The 17,441-nt window shown below is 42.4% G+C and overlaps 1 protein-coding gene across 1 annotated transcript; it reads left to right on the forward strand.

Annotated features, from left to right (window-relative positions):
• The first annotated feature begins 8,415 nt into the window (after positions 1–8,415).
• On the forward strand, positions 8,416–11,053 carry LOC133445814 (ADP-ribosylation factor-like protein 4C). The gene is made up of 2 exons (XM_061723275.1): positions 8,416–9,510; positions 10,475–11,053. The coding sequence occupies exon 1, from the start codon at positions 8,898–8,900 to the stop codon at positions 9,474–9,476; it is 579 nt and encodes a 192-aa protein (XP_061579259.1). The 5' UTR covers positions 8,416–8,897; the 3' UTR covers positions 9,477–9,510; positions 10,475–11,053.
• The last annotated feature ends 6,388 nt before the right edge of the window (positions 11,054–17,441 follow it).

The following is a 17,441-nucleotide window of genomic DNA, read 5'->3' on the forward strand; positions in this document are numbered from 1 at the left end:
TGAAAAGGTTTGCTCTGAGAGCGAGCAGAGACGCTGATGTGCACTTTTGTTTGAGCTTAAGGGCATCACAACCCACTGTAGATCTTCATGTGATTGCCAGCGTGTAGCAACAGGTGATTCATTTCTTCAGTTCACAAGAAATTAACCTGTTAGCACAAGACAAGCGTTTCTAAGAACCCTTTTGTTATTGACGAAAACTAAAATTACTCATTTATATTAAAAAGAAAATTCTGAGTTGTGAGTATTTTTTCTCTTTGGGACCAAAAATAACTCAGAAGAACAGAAGCAGAAGACTGGAAATCATCTGTTGATTTGAATTAATCACTGCTTTGAATTCAATATGCTTAGATGACGAAGGAAAATAAAATGAAAAAATATATATGTAAAGATGCCACACAGAATCTCTCAAAGGCAGATTTACCTTGATGATGTGGTTGGGAGTCAAATGGCACCTGTACGTGCTGCATTGTACTAAATTATAAACCTTCAACTGGACCCAAACCTCATTTTTCAAGCCAGATTTGAACCAGAAGAAGAAACCGGTGAAAATACAGAATGACACAGAACAAAGGGGCAGGAGCTGGATGTGGCACAATTAAAGACGTTAAGATTTTATACGGCAGTGACAAGGATGGATAAGATTAACAACGAGCACGTCAGAGGATGTCATGGGTCGTAAAGATGCTTTTAATGAGTCCTTTATGTTGGAGAAGCAGTTTCAGGTTCGCTGCATTGTTTTCAGACAGTGACAATAAAGAGACATTCCTTCATTCCTTCATTCATTCATCATAAAACCATTTAAAAATGAAGACAACAAGTTACAATGTAATTAATAGAATATATATTCTATATAAAGGGGCAGATTAAATACGATTCTTCTTCTTTCTGCTCCCTTTCATTCAGAATTTAGGAACGTTTGTGTTTATATTAAATTGTTTGCTGTTTTATTTTATCAATTCATTAAATAAAGAATAAATAAAAAAAAGTAATATTAATGCAAAAACATAATCACCAAAGGTTGCCCATCATTTTACAGTATGAGTGGTTCACTTTTAGACCGGCATCCCATCCGTCAGCCAGATGGGATGTCTAGCAGAACCAGACAAAAAGTTGCTAGTTGTGTATTTATTCTTTTGTTTTGTGCAATACCTACGAGCATGTAAAAATGAAATAAAAAAAAAAAAAAACAATAAAGATGCCTCTACCAGTTTAGGATCCAGGTTTTCTCTGTATCTGTTCGTAGCCGTACTCCCAGGTACAACCCCCCGCTGCACGTCTGAGCTTTGTTTCTCATCAGGCAGCTTTCAAAGAAATGCCTAGGCCACAAAACTCAGTCTACCCCGACGCACTTAAGCCCATCAGGAGCTTTACGCTGACCTGCTAAACTGCTTCCCTCTGCACAAATTAAAACCTACCCAGGTGAGGGCTCTAAAAAGACAGCAGGTAACCCTGATCCTTTCACCGCCTCGCCACTGGAGTCATGAACAACCATGGAAACTGCACACCGTCTTTATCCGAGAGGTCAGACATGGTACTGTCTCTGCAGACGCTTTCCTAGGCTGTGGTACCAGGCTTCCCTCACCTCTCTATCAGCCTGACAGATGTGAAGTCTCAGAGTCTCCGTGGCCAGATTGAGATGTTTGGCCACAAAGAGGAGCAATAGTGAATATTGAACCGTTTGGACTCTGAGATGGCGATGGCAGACAGGAGGAAACCAAAGAGAAGATTTCTGCATGTGAAGAGGTTGGTGTGACGGAGGGAGATGCACAAGACGAGGTGAGATGGACACAAATGGTTCACCGTGGTGACTCCTAAAGAGAAAATGAGAAGATGCAGGAAAATATATAGTGTAAATATCAAGCAGGAGGCACATGTGAACTGTTCAGGGCTGTTGATTTGTTCATTGTTGTTCCCACATGTATTCCTACGTCAGTCGTTGTTTGTTCTCACTCTGACTTTGCCTGTTTTATTTGTTTCTGACAGAATGTTAACTACGTTTCAACCTTACGTTAATATACTAAAGAATAAGAGAAACTTACTAAATGAAGAACAAAACTAAAGCGTAATATAGATTTATGATCAACAAATCAATTACAATATATTAGCTGTTAAAACTTGACACAACACATCAAATGATAACATTAGCATCACACAGGTGCTAGCTAGCTGCAGTCACATTCACTAATTGTGTGCATTAGTAAGTTGAGTTTTAATAGCTTTACTAGATTATAACCGAACTGTTACTAGCTTTACAAAATATTAAACGATTTTGAATCCATCTTTCTACCACAAGAAAGATTATTCAAAAGGGAAAAACATTAGTGACATTTGCAAACATTCCCAAAATGGATAAAGAACGAGGAGACGAGGATGAAGAACGAGGACACGAGGACACGAGGATAAAGAACTAGGAGACAAAGATAAAGAACGAGGAGACAAGGATAAAGAACTAGGAGACAAAGATAAAGAACGAGGAGACAAGGATAAAGAACTAGGAGACAAAGATAAAGAACTAGGAGACGAGGATAAAGAACGAGGAGACGAGGATGAAGAACTAGGAGACGAGGATGAAGAACTAGGAGACGAGGATAAAGAACGAGGAGAAGAGGATGAAGAACGAGGAGACAAAGATAAAGAACTAGGAGACAAGGATGAAGAACGAGGAGACGAGGATAAAGAACTAGGAGACAAGGATGAAGAACTAGGAGACGAGGATAAAGAACGAGGAGACAAGGATAAAGAACTAGGAGACAAAGATAAAGAACGAGGAGACAAGGATAAAGAACGAGGAGACGAGGATAAAGAACGAGGAGACGAGGATAAAGAACGAGGAGACGAGGATAAAGAACGAGGAGACAAGGATAAAGAACTAGGAGACAAAGATAAAGAACGAGGAGACAAGGATAAAGAACGAGGAGACGAGGATAAAGAACGAGGAGACGAGGATAAAGAACGAGGAGACGAGGATAAAGAACGAGGAGACGAGGATAAAGAACTAGGAGACGAGGATGAAGAACTAGGAGACGAGGATAAAGAACGAGGAGACAAGGATAAAGAACTAGGAGACAAAGATAAAGAACGAGGAGACGAGGATAAAGAACGAGGAGACGAGGATAAAGAACGAGGAGACGAGGATAAAGAACGAGGAGACGAGGATAAAGAACTAGGAGACGAGGATAAAGAACGAGGAGACGAGGATGAAGAACGAGGAGACGAGGATGAAGAACGAGGATACGAGGATAAGGAACTAGGAGACGAGGATAAAGAATGAGGAGACGAGGATAAAGAACTAGGAGACAAGGATAAAGAACGAGGACACGAGGATAAAGAACTAGGAGACGAGGATGAAGAACTAGGAGACGAGGATAAAGAACGAGGAGACGAGGATAAAGAACGAGGAGACGAGGATGAAGAACGAGGAGACGAGGATAAAGAACGAGGAGACGAGGATAAAGAACGAGGAGACGAGGATGAAGAACGAGGAGACGAGGATAAAGAACTAGGAGACGAGGATAAAGAACGAGGAGACGAGGATAAAGAACGAGGAGACGAGGATGAAGAACGAGGAGACGAGTATAAAGAACGAGGAGACGAGGATAAAGAACGAGGAGACGAGGATAAAGAACTAGGAGACGAGGATAAAGAACGAGGAGACGAGGATAAAGAACGAGGAGACGAGGATAAAGAACTAGGAGACGAGGATAAAGAACGAGGAGACGAGGATAAAGAACGAGGACACGAGGATAAAGAACGAGGAGACAAGGATGAAGAACGAGGACAGGAGGATAAAGAACTAGGAGACGAGGATAAAGAACTAGGAGACGAGGATAAAGAACGAGGAGACGAGGATAAAGAACTAGGAGACGAGGATAAAGAACGAGGAGACGAGGATAAAGAACGAGGACACGAGGATAAAGAACTAGGAGACGAGGATAAAGAACGAGGAGACGAGGATAAAGAACGAGGAGACGAGGATAAAGAACGAGGAGACGAGGATAAAGAACGAGGAGACGAGGATGAAGAACGAGGAGACGAGGATGAAGAACGAGGAGACGAGGATAAAGAACGAGGACACGAGGATAAAGAACGAGGACACGAGGATAAAGAACGAGGAGACGAGGATAAAGAACGAGGAGACGAGGATAAAGAACGAGGACACGAGGATAAAGAACTAGGAGACGAGGATAAAGAACGAGGAGACGAGGATGAAGAACGAGGAGACGAGGATGAAGAACACGGAGACGAGGATAAAGAACGAGGACACGAGGATAAAGAACGAGGAGACGAGGATAAAGAACGAGGAGACGAGGATAAAGAACGAGGAGACGAGGATAAAGAACGAGGAGACGAGGATAAAGAACGAGGAGACGAGGATGAAGAACGAGGAGACGAGGATAAAGAACGAGGACACGAGGATAAAGAACTAGGAGATGAGGATAAAGAATGAGGAGACGAGGATGAAGAACGAGGACACGAGGATGAAGAACGAGGAGACGAGGATGAAGAACTAGGAGACGAGGATAAAGAACGAGGAGACGAGGATGAAGAACGAGGAGACAAGGATAAAGAACGAGGACACGAGGATGAAGAACGAGGAGACGAGGATAAAGAACGAGGGGACGAGGATAAAGAACGAGGAGACGAGGATGAAGAACGAGGAGACAAGGATAAAGAACGAGGAGATGAGGATAAAGAACGAGGAGACGAGGATAAAGAACGAGGAGACGAGGATGAAGAATGAGGAGACGAGGATGAAGAACGAGGAGACGAGGATGAAGAACTAGGAGACGAGGATAAAGAACGAGGAGACGAGGATGAAGAACGAGGAGACAAGGATAAAGAACGAGGACACGAGGATAAAGAACTAGGAGATGAGGATAAAGAATGAGGAGACGAGGATGAAGAACGAGGACACGAGGATGAAGAACGAGGAGACGAGGATAAAGAACGAGGAGACGAGGATGAAGAACTAGGAGACGAGGATAAAGAACGAGGAGACGAGGATAAAGAACGAGGAGACGAGGATAAAGAACTAGGAGACGAGGATAAAGAACTAGGAGACGAGGATAAAGAACTAGGAGACGAGGATAAAGAACGACGAGACGAGGATAAAGAACGAGGACACGAGGATAAAGAACGAGGAGACGAGGATGAAGAACGAGGAGACGAGGATAAAGAACGAGGAGACGAGGATAAAGAACGAGGAGACAAGGATAAAGAACGAGGAGACGAGGATAAAGAACGAGGAGACGAGGATAAAGAACGAGGAGACGAGGATAAAGAACGAGGAGACGAGGATGAAGAACGAGGAGACGAGGATAAAGAACGAGGACACGAGGATAAAGAACTAGGAGACGAGGATAAAGAACGAGGAGACGAGGATAAAGAACGAGGAGACGAGGATAAAGAACGAGGAGACGAGGATGAAGAACGAGGAGACGAGGATAAAGAACGAGGACACGAGGATAAAGAACGAGGAGACGAGGATAAAGAACGAGGAGACGAGGATGAAGAACGAGGAGACGAAGATAAAGAACGAGGACACGAAGATAAAGAACTAGGAGACGAGGATAAAGAATGAGGAGACGAGGATAAAGAATGAGGAGACGAGGATGAAGAACGAGGAGACGAGGATGAAGAACGAGGAGACGAGGATAAAGAACGAGGAGACGAGGATGAAGAACGAGGAGACGAGGATGAAGAACGAGGAGACGAGGATGAAGAACGAGGAGACGAGGATGAAGAACAAGAGACGAGGATGAAGAACGAGGAGACGAGGATAAAGAACGAGGAGACGAGGATAAAGAACGAGGAGACGAGGATAAAGAACGAGGAGACGAGGATAAAGAACGAGGAGACGAGGATAAAGAACGAGGAGACGAGGATGAAGAACGAGGAGACGAGGATAAAGAACGAGGAGACGAGGATAAAGAACGAGGAGACGAGGATAAAGAACGAGGAGACGAGGATGAAGAACGAGGAGACGAGGATAAAGAACGAGGAGACGAGGATGAAGAACGAGGAGACGAGGATGAAGAACTAGGAGACAAGGATAAAGAACGAGGAGACGAGGATAAAGAACCTCCTGCAGGAACACTACTGTAGCTTCTCTTTAGGGTTATCAACTGTTCTCCAGTTGTTGACGTTGAGAAGCTACACCTGGAAGACAAAACCCCTCGTCTGTGTTTTGATGATATTAACTGAAATGTGATTCTTTTCATTTCAGATAGAAGTCTGAACACCACAAACATGGAACCACCTAGGAGCCATATCAGGAAGATTCAGCAGGGTCTGAGTCCCACTGGGGCCTGAAGGACCAGAACCTCAGATGAGAGTTATTCTGAACAGTAATGGAAGCTTAATGGTGTTTCTGTGTCTGTGTCCAGAGGTCTGCTCATTATCAGTCCACCACACTCAGCAACTGCATCCTTACAGTCGGCCTCTCCTCTCTATACTTCTGCAGGTAGAGATACTACATTTATTTTGAACATCGACAAAAAAATTCAGACCTTTTCAAGTCTTGGGGCCCGCTGTCCTGCACGGTTAGAGGTTTCCCTGCTTCTGAGTCTTTAGACACTTTCAGAGCTTGATGACAAACTCAATTTAATTCAATTTTATCTATATAGTGTCTATTACAACAAAAGTTGTCTCTAGACGCTTTCCAGAGACCCAGAACATGATCCCCGAGCAATTACTACATAAATAATGGCAGGTAAAAACTCCCCTAGTGGGAGAAAAGCCTTAAGCCAAACAGTGGCAAGAAAAACTCCCCTTTAGGAGGAAAGAAACCTTGAGCAGGACCAGGCTCATAAGGGGGCAAACAAACTGACGAGGATCATTAATTAGAATCAAGTGTTAATGCAACAAGACATCTAAAACATCCAGGACAGTGGCCCCCGACGACCAGGGTTAGAGACCACTGTTGTAAAGGCATCCATCAGTGACCGGCTTCGTCACCCACGATGCATCACGGAGAGGCATCGCAGGTCCTTCCTCCCCGCTGCCATCACACTCTACAACCAGGCCTGCTCTCAGGAGTTTACATACAATAACACGTGCAATAAGAACAATAACCATATGTGCAATATCTGTCTGTCTACCTCACACACATTTTACCTGCTTTTTCGCACTGTTTTTTTCTCTCGCACTACCTCTACCTCCATTGCAATGTACTGTATATACTGTTTATATCTCGTAATTATATATATTTTCTACTTTTTTACTTTTTTTACCCCCCTTGCATGTGTGTGTCAAGTGTATAGAATTTAGAATTTATTGAAGGTTAGCCCCTTGAGATGTAACATATCATTTTCAAGGGGATTCCAAGAAAACATACAACAAAACAATATATCACATTACAGTACAGACATACATGACATAAAACACACACAGACATCTTGCTCACCCCCACCCACACACAACCCCTACCCACATACAGTAAGTCTAGTTACAAAATAGACTAATTGAATAACCGAAACAATGAGATAAATATAACATAACAGAGAGAAAAAATAAATAAATAAATAAATAGAAAAAAGGACAAAAAAATACATAAATAAATAAAAAACATAGGCAATTTGTTTTAAGATGAGAGTATAATGACAACTTAAAACAATGCAAAGAGGTAATAGAACGCAAAAAGAGAGGAAGATTATTCCAATCTGATGGAGCTTTAAAATAAAATGATCTTTTACCGACCTCTTTTGAAATTCTAGGAACAAAGAAAAAAGGAAAATTCATAAGTCTGAGTGAGTATGGAGTTATATGGAATCATGAGTTCTTTTAAATATGGAGGACAGTGAAAATAAACACATTTAAAAAGGAACTGAAGCCAGTGAAATTGCCTTCTAGATTTCTAGATTTCTAGTGTACTGCTGCTAAACAAGTGAGTTTCCCCATTGAGGGAGAAATAAATGATTATCTTATTTTATCTTATCCTGATCATAGATCCTGATCATTTTATTCCCAACCAAGCCACACGGGGGCGCCATTGACCATCATTGATCCTCTCTGGCGTCTGACCCTGTGCCTTACTAGTTCTTTTATAATTGTTCTGCTTTGCGTTCATTTGAGTGATAAATGACATATATAAGTAGGCTACTGTTAAAATTTAATTTATGTATTTACTGGAACAAGACTATATTGGAAGTGTTTTGCGTTGCGCGTCCTGGGAAGCGCAGCGCCGCAGCCTCATTGGCGCATGTATAGCCTGAATTATGGTTCCGCGTTAAATCAACGGCGTAGGGTACGCGGCGACGCGCAAGTACGGTGCGCGTCACCGCGTACCCTACGCCGTTGGTGTAACGCGGGACCATAAATCAGCTTTATGTCCCGGCGGGGAGGAGCGTAGCGGGGCTGGCTCTGGCTCTGACTCTGCTCGTGTTCTGTCAACCTCCACCTCAGTGCAGCTGCAGACACCGAGCAGAGAGGAGGGTAAACCCGACTTCCAGGCGCGATGGATGGTATTCTGCTGCGCTAAGGTTTGCAGTCCGAGGGCGGAGAGGTGACCGCCAGCCAGGAGGGGATCCCGGACCCCGGGGACTTACAGAGAGGGGTGTCATTTCCAACTCTGACACTTACACCAGGGAGGGTTGACGCGGTGGAGCTGCCATCGTTACCAAATGGATGCTTGCGCGTGAGGAGCATACTAATGACCGGCGCGCTGCGTCCTGCTGCCGAGCTGGTGCTGATGCTGATGCTGATGCTGGTGCTGATGCTGAGGTCACCTGAGGGGCCTGAGGAGAGATCCCCTCTCCATCCATCCTGGAATTAACAACCCCGATCCTAAAAGAGCTTTTGTGTTCCCCAGATCTGGAGAAGGGTGGATATAATCCTCCCAAAAGCTGCAGAAAAGTGATTCCCCTTTTTTTTTTTTTTTTTTTTTTTAAATACCAAAAATGGGCAACAGCTTCTCCAACATCTCCGCCTTCCAGTCGCTGCACATCGTCATGCTGGGCTTGGACTCCGCCGGCAAGACCACGGTCCTGTACAGACTGAAATTCAACGAGTTCGTCAACACGGTGCCCACCATCGGCTTCAACACGGAGAAGATCCGGCTGAGCAACGGCACGGCCAAGGGCATCAGCTGCCACTTCTGGGACGTGGGCGGCCAGGAAAAGCTGCGGCCGCTCTGGAAGTCGTACAGCCGCTGCACGGACGGCATCATCTACGTGGTGGACTCGGTGGACGTGGACCGGCTGGAGGAGGCCAAGACCGAGCTGCACAAAGTCACCAAGTTCGCGGAGAACCAGGGCACGCCGCTGCTGGTCATCGCCAACAAGCAGGACCTGCCGCGCTCGCTGCCCGTGGCGGACATCGAGAAGCAGCTGGCGCTGCACGAGCTGACGCCGGCCACCGCCTACCACGTCCAGCCCGCCTGCGCCATCATCGGCGAGGGGCTGCACGAGGGCATGGACAAGCTGTACGAGATGATAGTGAAGAGGAGGAAATCCCTAAAGCAGAAGAAGAAGCGGTAACGACTCAGTGGCGTCAATTCAGTCGAAGCTAAAGGTATGGCAAGGGTTTTGAGTCACAGAACTGAACTAGAGTATCAATCAACACGTCCAGCAAATACTCATCACAGAAGTTTATGTAGCTGATCTGTGTGGTCAAGAAAATTGGAACTTTTTCAAATGCAGAGCCGCTCACTGCAAAAACTCAAAATCTTACCAGGAATATTTGTCTTATTTCTAGTTAAAATGTCTCATTTTTAGCCAAAAAATCTTTTTACACTTAAAAAAAGAGTCATTACCAGAAAAATAACTTATTTGACCATTTTCACCTGTTTCAAGTAAATTTTCACTCGAAATAAGTAGAAAAATCTGCCAGTGGGACAAGATTTATCTTCTCATTACAAGCAAAACAATCTTGTTCCATTGGCAGATTTTTCCACTTATTTTAAGTGAAAGTCTACTTGAAACAGGTGAAAATGGTTGTTTTTGAGTCTTGTCTTAAATGTAATGAGATTTTTTTTTACTAAAAATGAGACATTTTAACTAGAAACCTAAGACAAATATTCTTGTTAAGATTTTGAGTTTTTTGCAGTGTATAATAACTAGTGAAATCGACCATGTTGTCTTGATTTGCATTTGTAGTTATTCTATATGTATTAAGTAATAGAAAAATCAATACAAATAGACACAGAGTAATTCCATAAATGTATTTAAAAAAACAAACATTTACATTTCCCCCTGAAGCCGAGGTGTGGCGGCTGCCATACCTTGCCATACCCAATTGACGCCCCTGGTAACGACTAATAAAGCCTGAATTATGGCTCCGCGTTAAATCCACGCAGAGCCTACGTAGGTTACGGCGTAGGCTCTGCGTCGGTGTAACGCGGAACCATAAATCAGCCTTTAACTCCTTGCGCATTGTTCTGTTTACTGTGAGGAATCCTGTTCCACCAGCGTTTCCCCCACAAGACTGTTTACTTTGCAGTGATTTTTCTTTTTTTTCCCTTCTTTTTGGATGAAAGCTCTTCAACCTGTGAAGCTCTGCTGAACGACGCCCTGCAGGATATGAAATAAAGAACATTATGTTAACCAAATATATGAACAAAAAATGCAAATTAGACAGAGAAACGCAAGAGCTCAGGAGCAGAGTAATAAACGGGCTGGCCCGTTCATCTGCTGCTGCGGACCCTGAGCAAGCTGTGACTCATGGACTCAGATACGTTTTATTTCCATCCACAGGATGTCTTTGTGGAATCACAAGTTTAATTTTGCACGTAGCAGGGGGGTCACTTGTGCCCTCAGCTCTTTTTCTTTCTTTTTTTTTCTTTTTTTTTTTACTGTTTGTTTCTTCAAACAGACATCTGTAGTATCAGTTGCTGAATATTATGGGTGTCCTGCAGACTGACTTCTGGGAGCATTGAAGTAGCCTTTCCTCTGCAGGGTGGACAGAGGACAGTGTACACTACTTTGCACTTTTCATTCGCTTAAAAACAAAACAAAACAGTAGGAACCTACACTGTATTAAAGAATGGAGCAGATCCAGGTTGTTTATGTACCAAGAAGCCAAAACCGAAGTATTTTTTGAATATTAAAAGATTTTAAACCCATTATTTTGAGTGACTGGTCTTCATTTGCCTGGGATCCCAGTAGTGCCGCTGATGTGATGATCAGCCGCGACTGGTGACAAAACAAGGTCATTAGTGATTTAAGTGATTTCTCAATGCGGAAGCACTCGCAGTTGAGCGTCAGAGGTCACGTCTTCACGCAGATGGATAATCGATGCATGAAAAAGGCCTCTGCACACAGAAAGTTCAGAGCAAGTCTGGAGCCCATCTGTGAAATTTATGGCTCTGCATTGCAGGTGCTGCGTTTACAGCAGCAGCCGGCGCTCAGATCAGACCGGAGGCTTATAGATTCCCCTCCAAAGGGACAATATTTATAACTTGCCTCTCTGTAATTAGTGTGAGCACCTATTATTGTTTTAATTTTGGGACATAGCAGGCTGGTTTTCTCGTCAGATGAGGCTAAATGTAGCATTTGTTACAAGTTATGTGGTATAATGTATTCACACAGCTGCTGGATGAGAGCCACCAAGGCTAAGTTGAGAAACCCACGTTGTTTCTTCACTCACGTCCTGTTTGCTGTAAGTCTGTATTTCTTATTTTTATCTTCCAGGACATGTCAGAGGGAAATATTGCACACTAATGTTGCACCTTTTCTACAGCATACTCGCAGCTGCTGGTAGCGCTTTAGGACAAAACATCTGGGATGCATTTCTTCTTTTGAATGTCTTTGATTCTTTATTGAAACAGGATGTCCTGAGATTCAGAGTGACCCGTGCACAAGAAATACATGCATACGTTTAATGTCTTCACATTAAGAAAACTGCCTTCCTAAGGTTTTCAAGAAATTGTTGTTTTTGCATTTCTACATATGAAGTGGTTGTTTCTTTTTTCTTTTTCTCTCTTCTTGCTTAAAGAAGAACATTTCTTAACTGTGTTTGAACATGTGCACCAGCTAGAACATCCTGGCTTGTAATAGCAATCGCAGTAATTCTGGTAACCTTTTCATTCAGAGCCTTTTTCACTGGTACAAAATGTACCAAACCAATCTAATCAGACAAAAAAAACAAATAAAAACACATCAAACTACATGGTCATCCTCCGACTTTTCTTCCCTTTGGCATAATCATCTTGTGATCTCTTAGATTGAACAAGTGAGCCTCTGAGGGGGTCCAAGATTAGAGGAGTAGAAAATGAGTTTAAGACTCTGTACTTGAGTGGATTTTAATGGAGTATTTCTTAACTGATGAAAGATCTGAATTACTCTGCAGCTGTCCACACTAACTGAGACAAAATGACTTAATCTTGCACTGTGGAGGGTTAGACATTCCTGTCGTTTGACTCTGAATCATAAAAATGTCATCACCTGCTCTGAGCTCCACATGGTTCAGATAGAAGTTATCCGGGCGGCTAATGGGACGCAGGCTCAGAGAAGAAGGAAAACAACAACAACATGGACAAACCCGTGTATAAAAACTACAAACCACAAACTCCTGCTTTATTCACAGGAAAAAGGAGAAAAGCTCTGATATATTATGACATTTCTACGAGTAAAGACACGACATTACTGTTTTTTTACTGGCAGTTAAGCTAAATTTAAACGACCAAGTAGTTCATTTGTTAAATAACTGATCATTTAAGGTGTTTTCAAAGAAAAGATGAAACACTTCTCCCTGTGTCACTTTAAAAAAAAACATTTCGGGGATAAAATAGTAGTTTCCTTCCATTTTATACACAAGGACAGTTAAAAACAAGGCATCATTGAAAATAATCAGATGTAGTCTGGCAGATTTCTGGAGAAGAAAACTGGATCTTTATTGACTTTTAACACAAGATGCAATCAAATAATCTGGAGCTTTAGGCAACCTAAAAATAAACCATGTGCTCTGAGAGCATGTGAAAACAGTACACATGTATTATCTTAGCTAAACAGGCCTTCATTTTGTGTTCCAATGCAGATCTGATAAAACAATTTCTTGGAAGAGTCCTTATCTACTGTTGCTTCTAATTCTCTCCCCTTTTTTTATAGATAAAAAAAAACAACTCAAGATTAAAAAAAAAAAAAAGAAATATATATATATATATATATATATATATATATATATATATATATATATATATATATATATATATATATATATATATATATATATATATGATGTGGGCTGTCATTGTTGATTTGAGGTTAATAATTTTGACATTTTGGCTCAATAACAAAAGGAAATTGTAGGAGATTGTTGTAGACCCCCCTTTCCCATGTTTCCACTTTCCCAACTACTCTTCTGTCTTTGAATGTTTGAATCAATGCAGAACTTTAATGATTTAGCTAATGATTAGAACAACTTCCTACCAACAAAATCAAGTTAACTATGTACAAATCAATAAAACCCACTCTCCTCATTCCACAGAAGTCACAAACAAAGGGGAACCCGTAGTATTTTTTCATCCATCCTTTCAACAGAAGGGGACAGAATAGTCATTTATTTTAAGGAAACCTGCTTAAAATAGACAACCTGAAAAGAGGGTGATTATGATGAAGAGAAGTTCACTTTGAGGAATATCGTGATGGATGCCGCTCTGAAAATCAGATGGTGGTTTCCCACAAAGAAGAACCCTGTCATCTCAGGACGACCCGTCACCATGGAAACAGCATAGCACAACCCAATCTATCTTCAGCAGTTGAAGCTTGAAAGAAAGAGGCAGTTTTTTTCTTCTTGTTAACGTCTTATTCTGATAAGAAAACAAAGTCACAACATTGAAGTCAGCTGATTTGCTCCTTACATTCATCTAAACCCCCCTGAGATTTTCCCAACGCTTTAAATATTCTGTATTATCTTTCTGCAGCTCTCCTTTGAAGATACATAATGTTTACACCAAGTAAAATATTAAGAAACACTGCACATTTTGCCCACAGCGTTCCACAGATTTCACATACTATATCTTATGCATTATTTCCTGCAAAGACGGCTCACAGCCGGGGGTTTCATTTAAAATTAACAAGCACGAGTTCAGATCATTAAAACCTGCAGATTAAAGTCTGTTGTAACCCTTCTCGTTTATACCTGATAGTTTGTGAACACAACATTATCACTTCACCTCCTTACTACCTTACCTTCAGATGAATATTGAACAATGTTTAAATAAACCAACTTCATTTGTCTTTTCTTTGTTTCAGGAGTCACAGGAGCAGGTCATTGTGTTCAGTCTTCCTGACATTATCCTCCCCAATTATCCGGCCTTTTTGACTGACAGCATGTAAACACTCGCTTCTGAATCTTTTGTGGTTGGGGCAATGGAGGGAATGTGGGGTTCGGTGTCCTGCCCAAGGACACTTGGGCCACGATTACACGTAGCCGGGTATTTACAAAAACGGATATTTTCCCCTCTACGTTTTCAAAAATATCCTCGTTTACACGGACCCGCATGAAAACGCTGTTAACGTCATGCCAGCCAATCAGAATCCTGGAAAAAACATCAACAAATGACACGTGTAACTTCCAGTTAAGGCTGATTTATGGTTCCGCGTTACACCAACGCAGAGCCTACGGCGTAGGGTACGCGGCGACGCACCGGCTCTGCGTCGATTTAACGTGGGACCATAATTCAGGCTTTACTTCCAAGATGGAACGAGAGTCTTTCGTTTGGAGTGACAGAGAAGTTAATTTTAAGTGTGACTTTAGAATTTAAAACAGGTAAAATAAATGGTAAATGGTAAATGGCTTACACTTATATAGCGCTTTCCAGCTGTACTCCTACAGCCCCAAAGCGCTTTACACTGCAAACATTCACCCACACAAGCACACATTCACACACCGGTTGTCGGCGGAGCTGCCATACAACGGCGCTGGCCTGACAACCGGGAGCAACCGGGGGATTCAGTGTCTTGCCCAAGGACACTTTGGTGGACACAGGCGGAACTAGGGTTCGAACCACTGACCTTCAGGTTCATGGGCAAACGCTCTACCAACTGAGCCACCTTCCCCACAATAAATATATAAGAAAGTATTGACGGTGGCCAAACAAATTGTAAACACAGGTCGCACTCATGACGCTGCTGGTGACGTTTCTGTTGCATAATGTGACGTAAATCTCAGTTTTCCTCCGTTTTCTCTGTTTAGATGCAAACGTGAAAACGGAGTTTTTGAAAATCTCCACTTTGGCCGGAGTTTTCAGAAATGATCGTTTTTGGGGGCTTTGAGCTCCGTTTTCGTGTAAACGAATGGCCAAAACGCATGAAAACGCCTCAGTTTTTGCTCCGTGTAAACGGGGCCTTGAGCATGTGACGAGGCTGGGGATTGACACATCACCCACTAACCGGGCTAGTCACACCCAATCATTTCACCAAAACTGCCTCTCGTAAGTCAGCTCTGTTATCCCTCTCCTTCCACAGCCATTTCCAGCGGTACAGAATGTACCGAACCAATCACAACAGTCATCCCCTTGTCAAGCAGTGATAGGACACAACATTAAAACCATGCAACTCATCCTCCTGATCACCAAACTTCTTAAAACATCTACGCAATCCACTCCACAACATTTTGGAGGTGTTTGGTTGCCACCAGTCTGGTTGCCGCTCTTCCCCCGTCACATGCTAAGCTGCTGTGATTGGTTGCATGCGTCCAGAGGCAGAATGTTCTGCGTGTGCTGGTACTGAAACCTGGAAATCCAAATCAATCCGAAGGAACTAAATCGAAGACAAAAACAATCAGGATGGCTGACCAGGCTGCTTTGCTTTTCTGTCCACTGCTTTGGTACTGAGAGGCCTCGCCTCCTTATGGATGGATTTATATTTACACTTCAAATAATCAGTTGTTCAGAACTGCCAGGGTACCATAATCAAACTTACTTATATAAACAGAGCATCCACAGCAATATATAACAAACTTTAGTATACAGTGTCACACGTGTAAGATATTAGGTGACGTTCAGGGTAAAACTCCACTCGACAATAATCTGATCTCTGACGCCCCCGTTTTGCGCTTTTAAACTACAAGCCGAGACCCAGCAGCACATTTATCATCTCCTCCAGGGGCCTGTACTACGAAGCAAGTTCAACATATCCAGGATATCTTTTCCTTATCCAGATTCACTAAGCGGGACAATTGCAATCACGCTAAGCGGTCACACGACGGGGGTTATCAACTCGGTAGATCGACCCAGCTTTCTCCAATCTGGATATGAGCGCGTGCACATAAAAGGGGCGGTGTTTTCAGCGCATGACCAATCGCAAGCATGGAGAAGTCCGCTGTCAGAGCCGCTTATTTCAGTAGCGAAGAGCAAACAATAATTTTACGGAAATATGATGAGTATAGGCATATAATACAGGCAAAAAGCAACACAGTTGCAGCTGCAAAATGCAGGAAAGACAGCTGGCAAAAGATCGCTGACTGTATAAATGTGTAAATTCATAGGGATATAAACATATATTTGAATATTCTGGGAATCTTAATCTTAAACTGTAAACCATGATCAGCAATATTAAAATAATAAAAGGCTTGCAATATTTCAGTTGATTTGTAATGAATCCAGAATGTATGACATTTTTTTGTTTTTGTGTTTGCATTACAGAAAATCACAATATTCTAATTTTCTGAGACAGTCCTGTATATATTGGTTCTATAACTATTGTTGTTGACCGATGACTTGTGCTGATGCTGTACCAAAGAATTGGGTTTTTTTATTTATTTTATTTTATTTTTTATTTTTTCAGGAGGGGGGTGTTTAGTATTTTAAAGTGACTTTTCAGAATGTTCGAGGGACGAAATTGAAAATCCCTTTTTTGCTATCCCCTTACAAATGCATCTTCTTTTTGATTTCTTCTTGATTTATTTATTTAATTGGTATTAGTTTTGGATTGACTGTACATCGGATTTTGGGTGATGATTTGTTTTATTTATTCATTGATTGATTTATTTTTTATTTTCTCCTCCACCTCTTTTTTCTTTTTTTCCTTTTTTTTTGATTTTTTTGGATCGTTCATACAGGGAAAGCAAAGGGGTTTTGGTGGTCCCTGAATACGCGTTCTGTTCGGAGGGATCCTCTCACGATCCGCGCACCAAGCTCCACTGGATTCTCTTCGAAAGGGCATGCCATTTTCCAAGAGAGCTGATTGGTCAGTGGGCGGTGCTTTTATACCCGGTGATCTGTATCTCGAACATAACCTGCTCCGGAGCAGGTTAGCTGTTCAGCATAAGTTACCATGGCGATGTGCCCCGATAAGAAGTGAACCACCGTCGTAGTCCTGAAAACCCAGGGTTAAACCTGAAGTTACCTCGCTAACCCCAAATCCCGCTTCGTAGTACAGGCCCCTGGTTCTACATCTTTAGTGTTATTGTCTTCTTCGTTTAGATACACAATCAAATACGTCACAGCAGCTTCTCTCCAACCTCCTACTTCTGATCTGGGTGTTGAAAACAAACGAGGGCAA

This window comes from Cololabis saira, chromosome 6 (assembly GCF_033807715.1).
Source record: "Cololabis saira isolate AMF1-May2022 chromosome 6, fColSai1.1, whole genome shotgun sequence".
In the NCBI taxonomy this organism is placed as follows: Eukaryota; Metazoa; Chordata; class Actinopteri; order Beloniformes; family Belonidae; genus Cololabis; species Cololabis saira.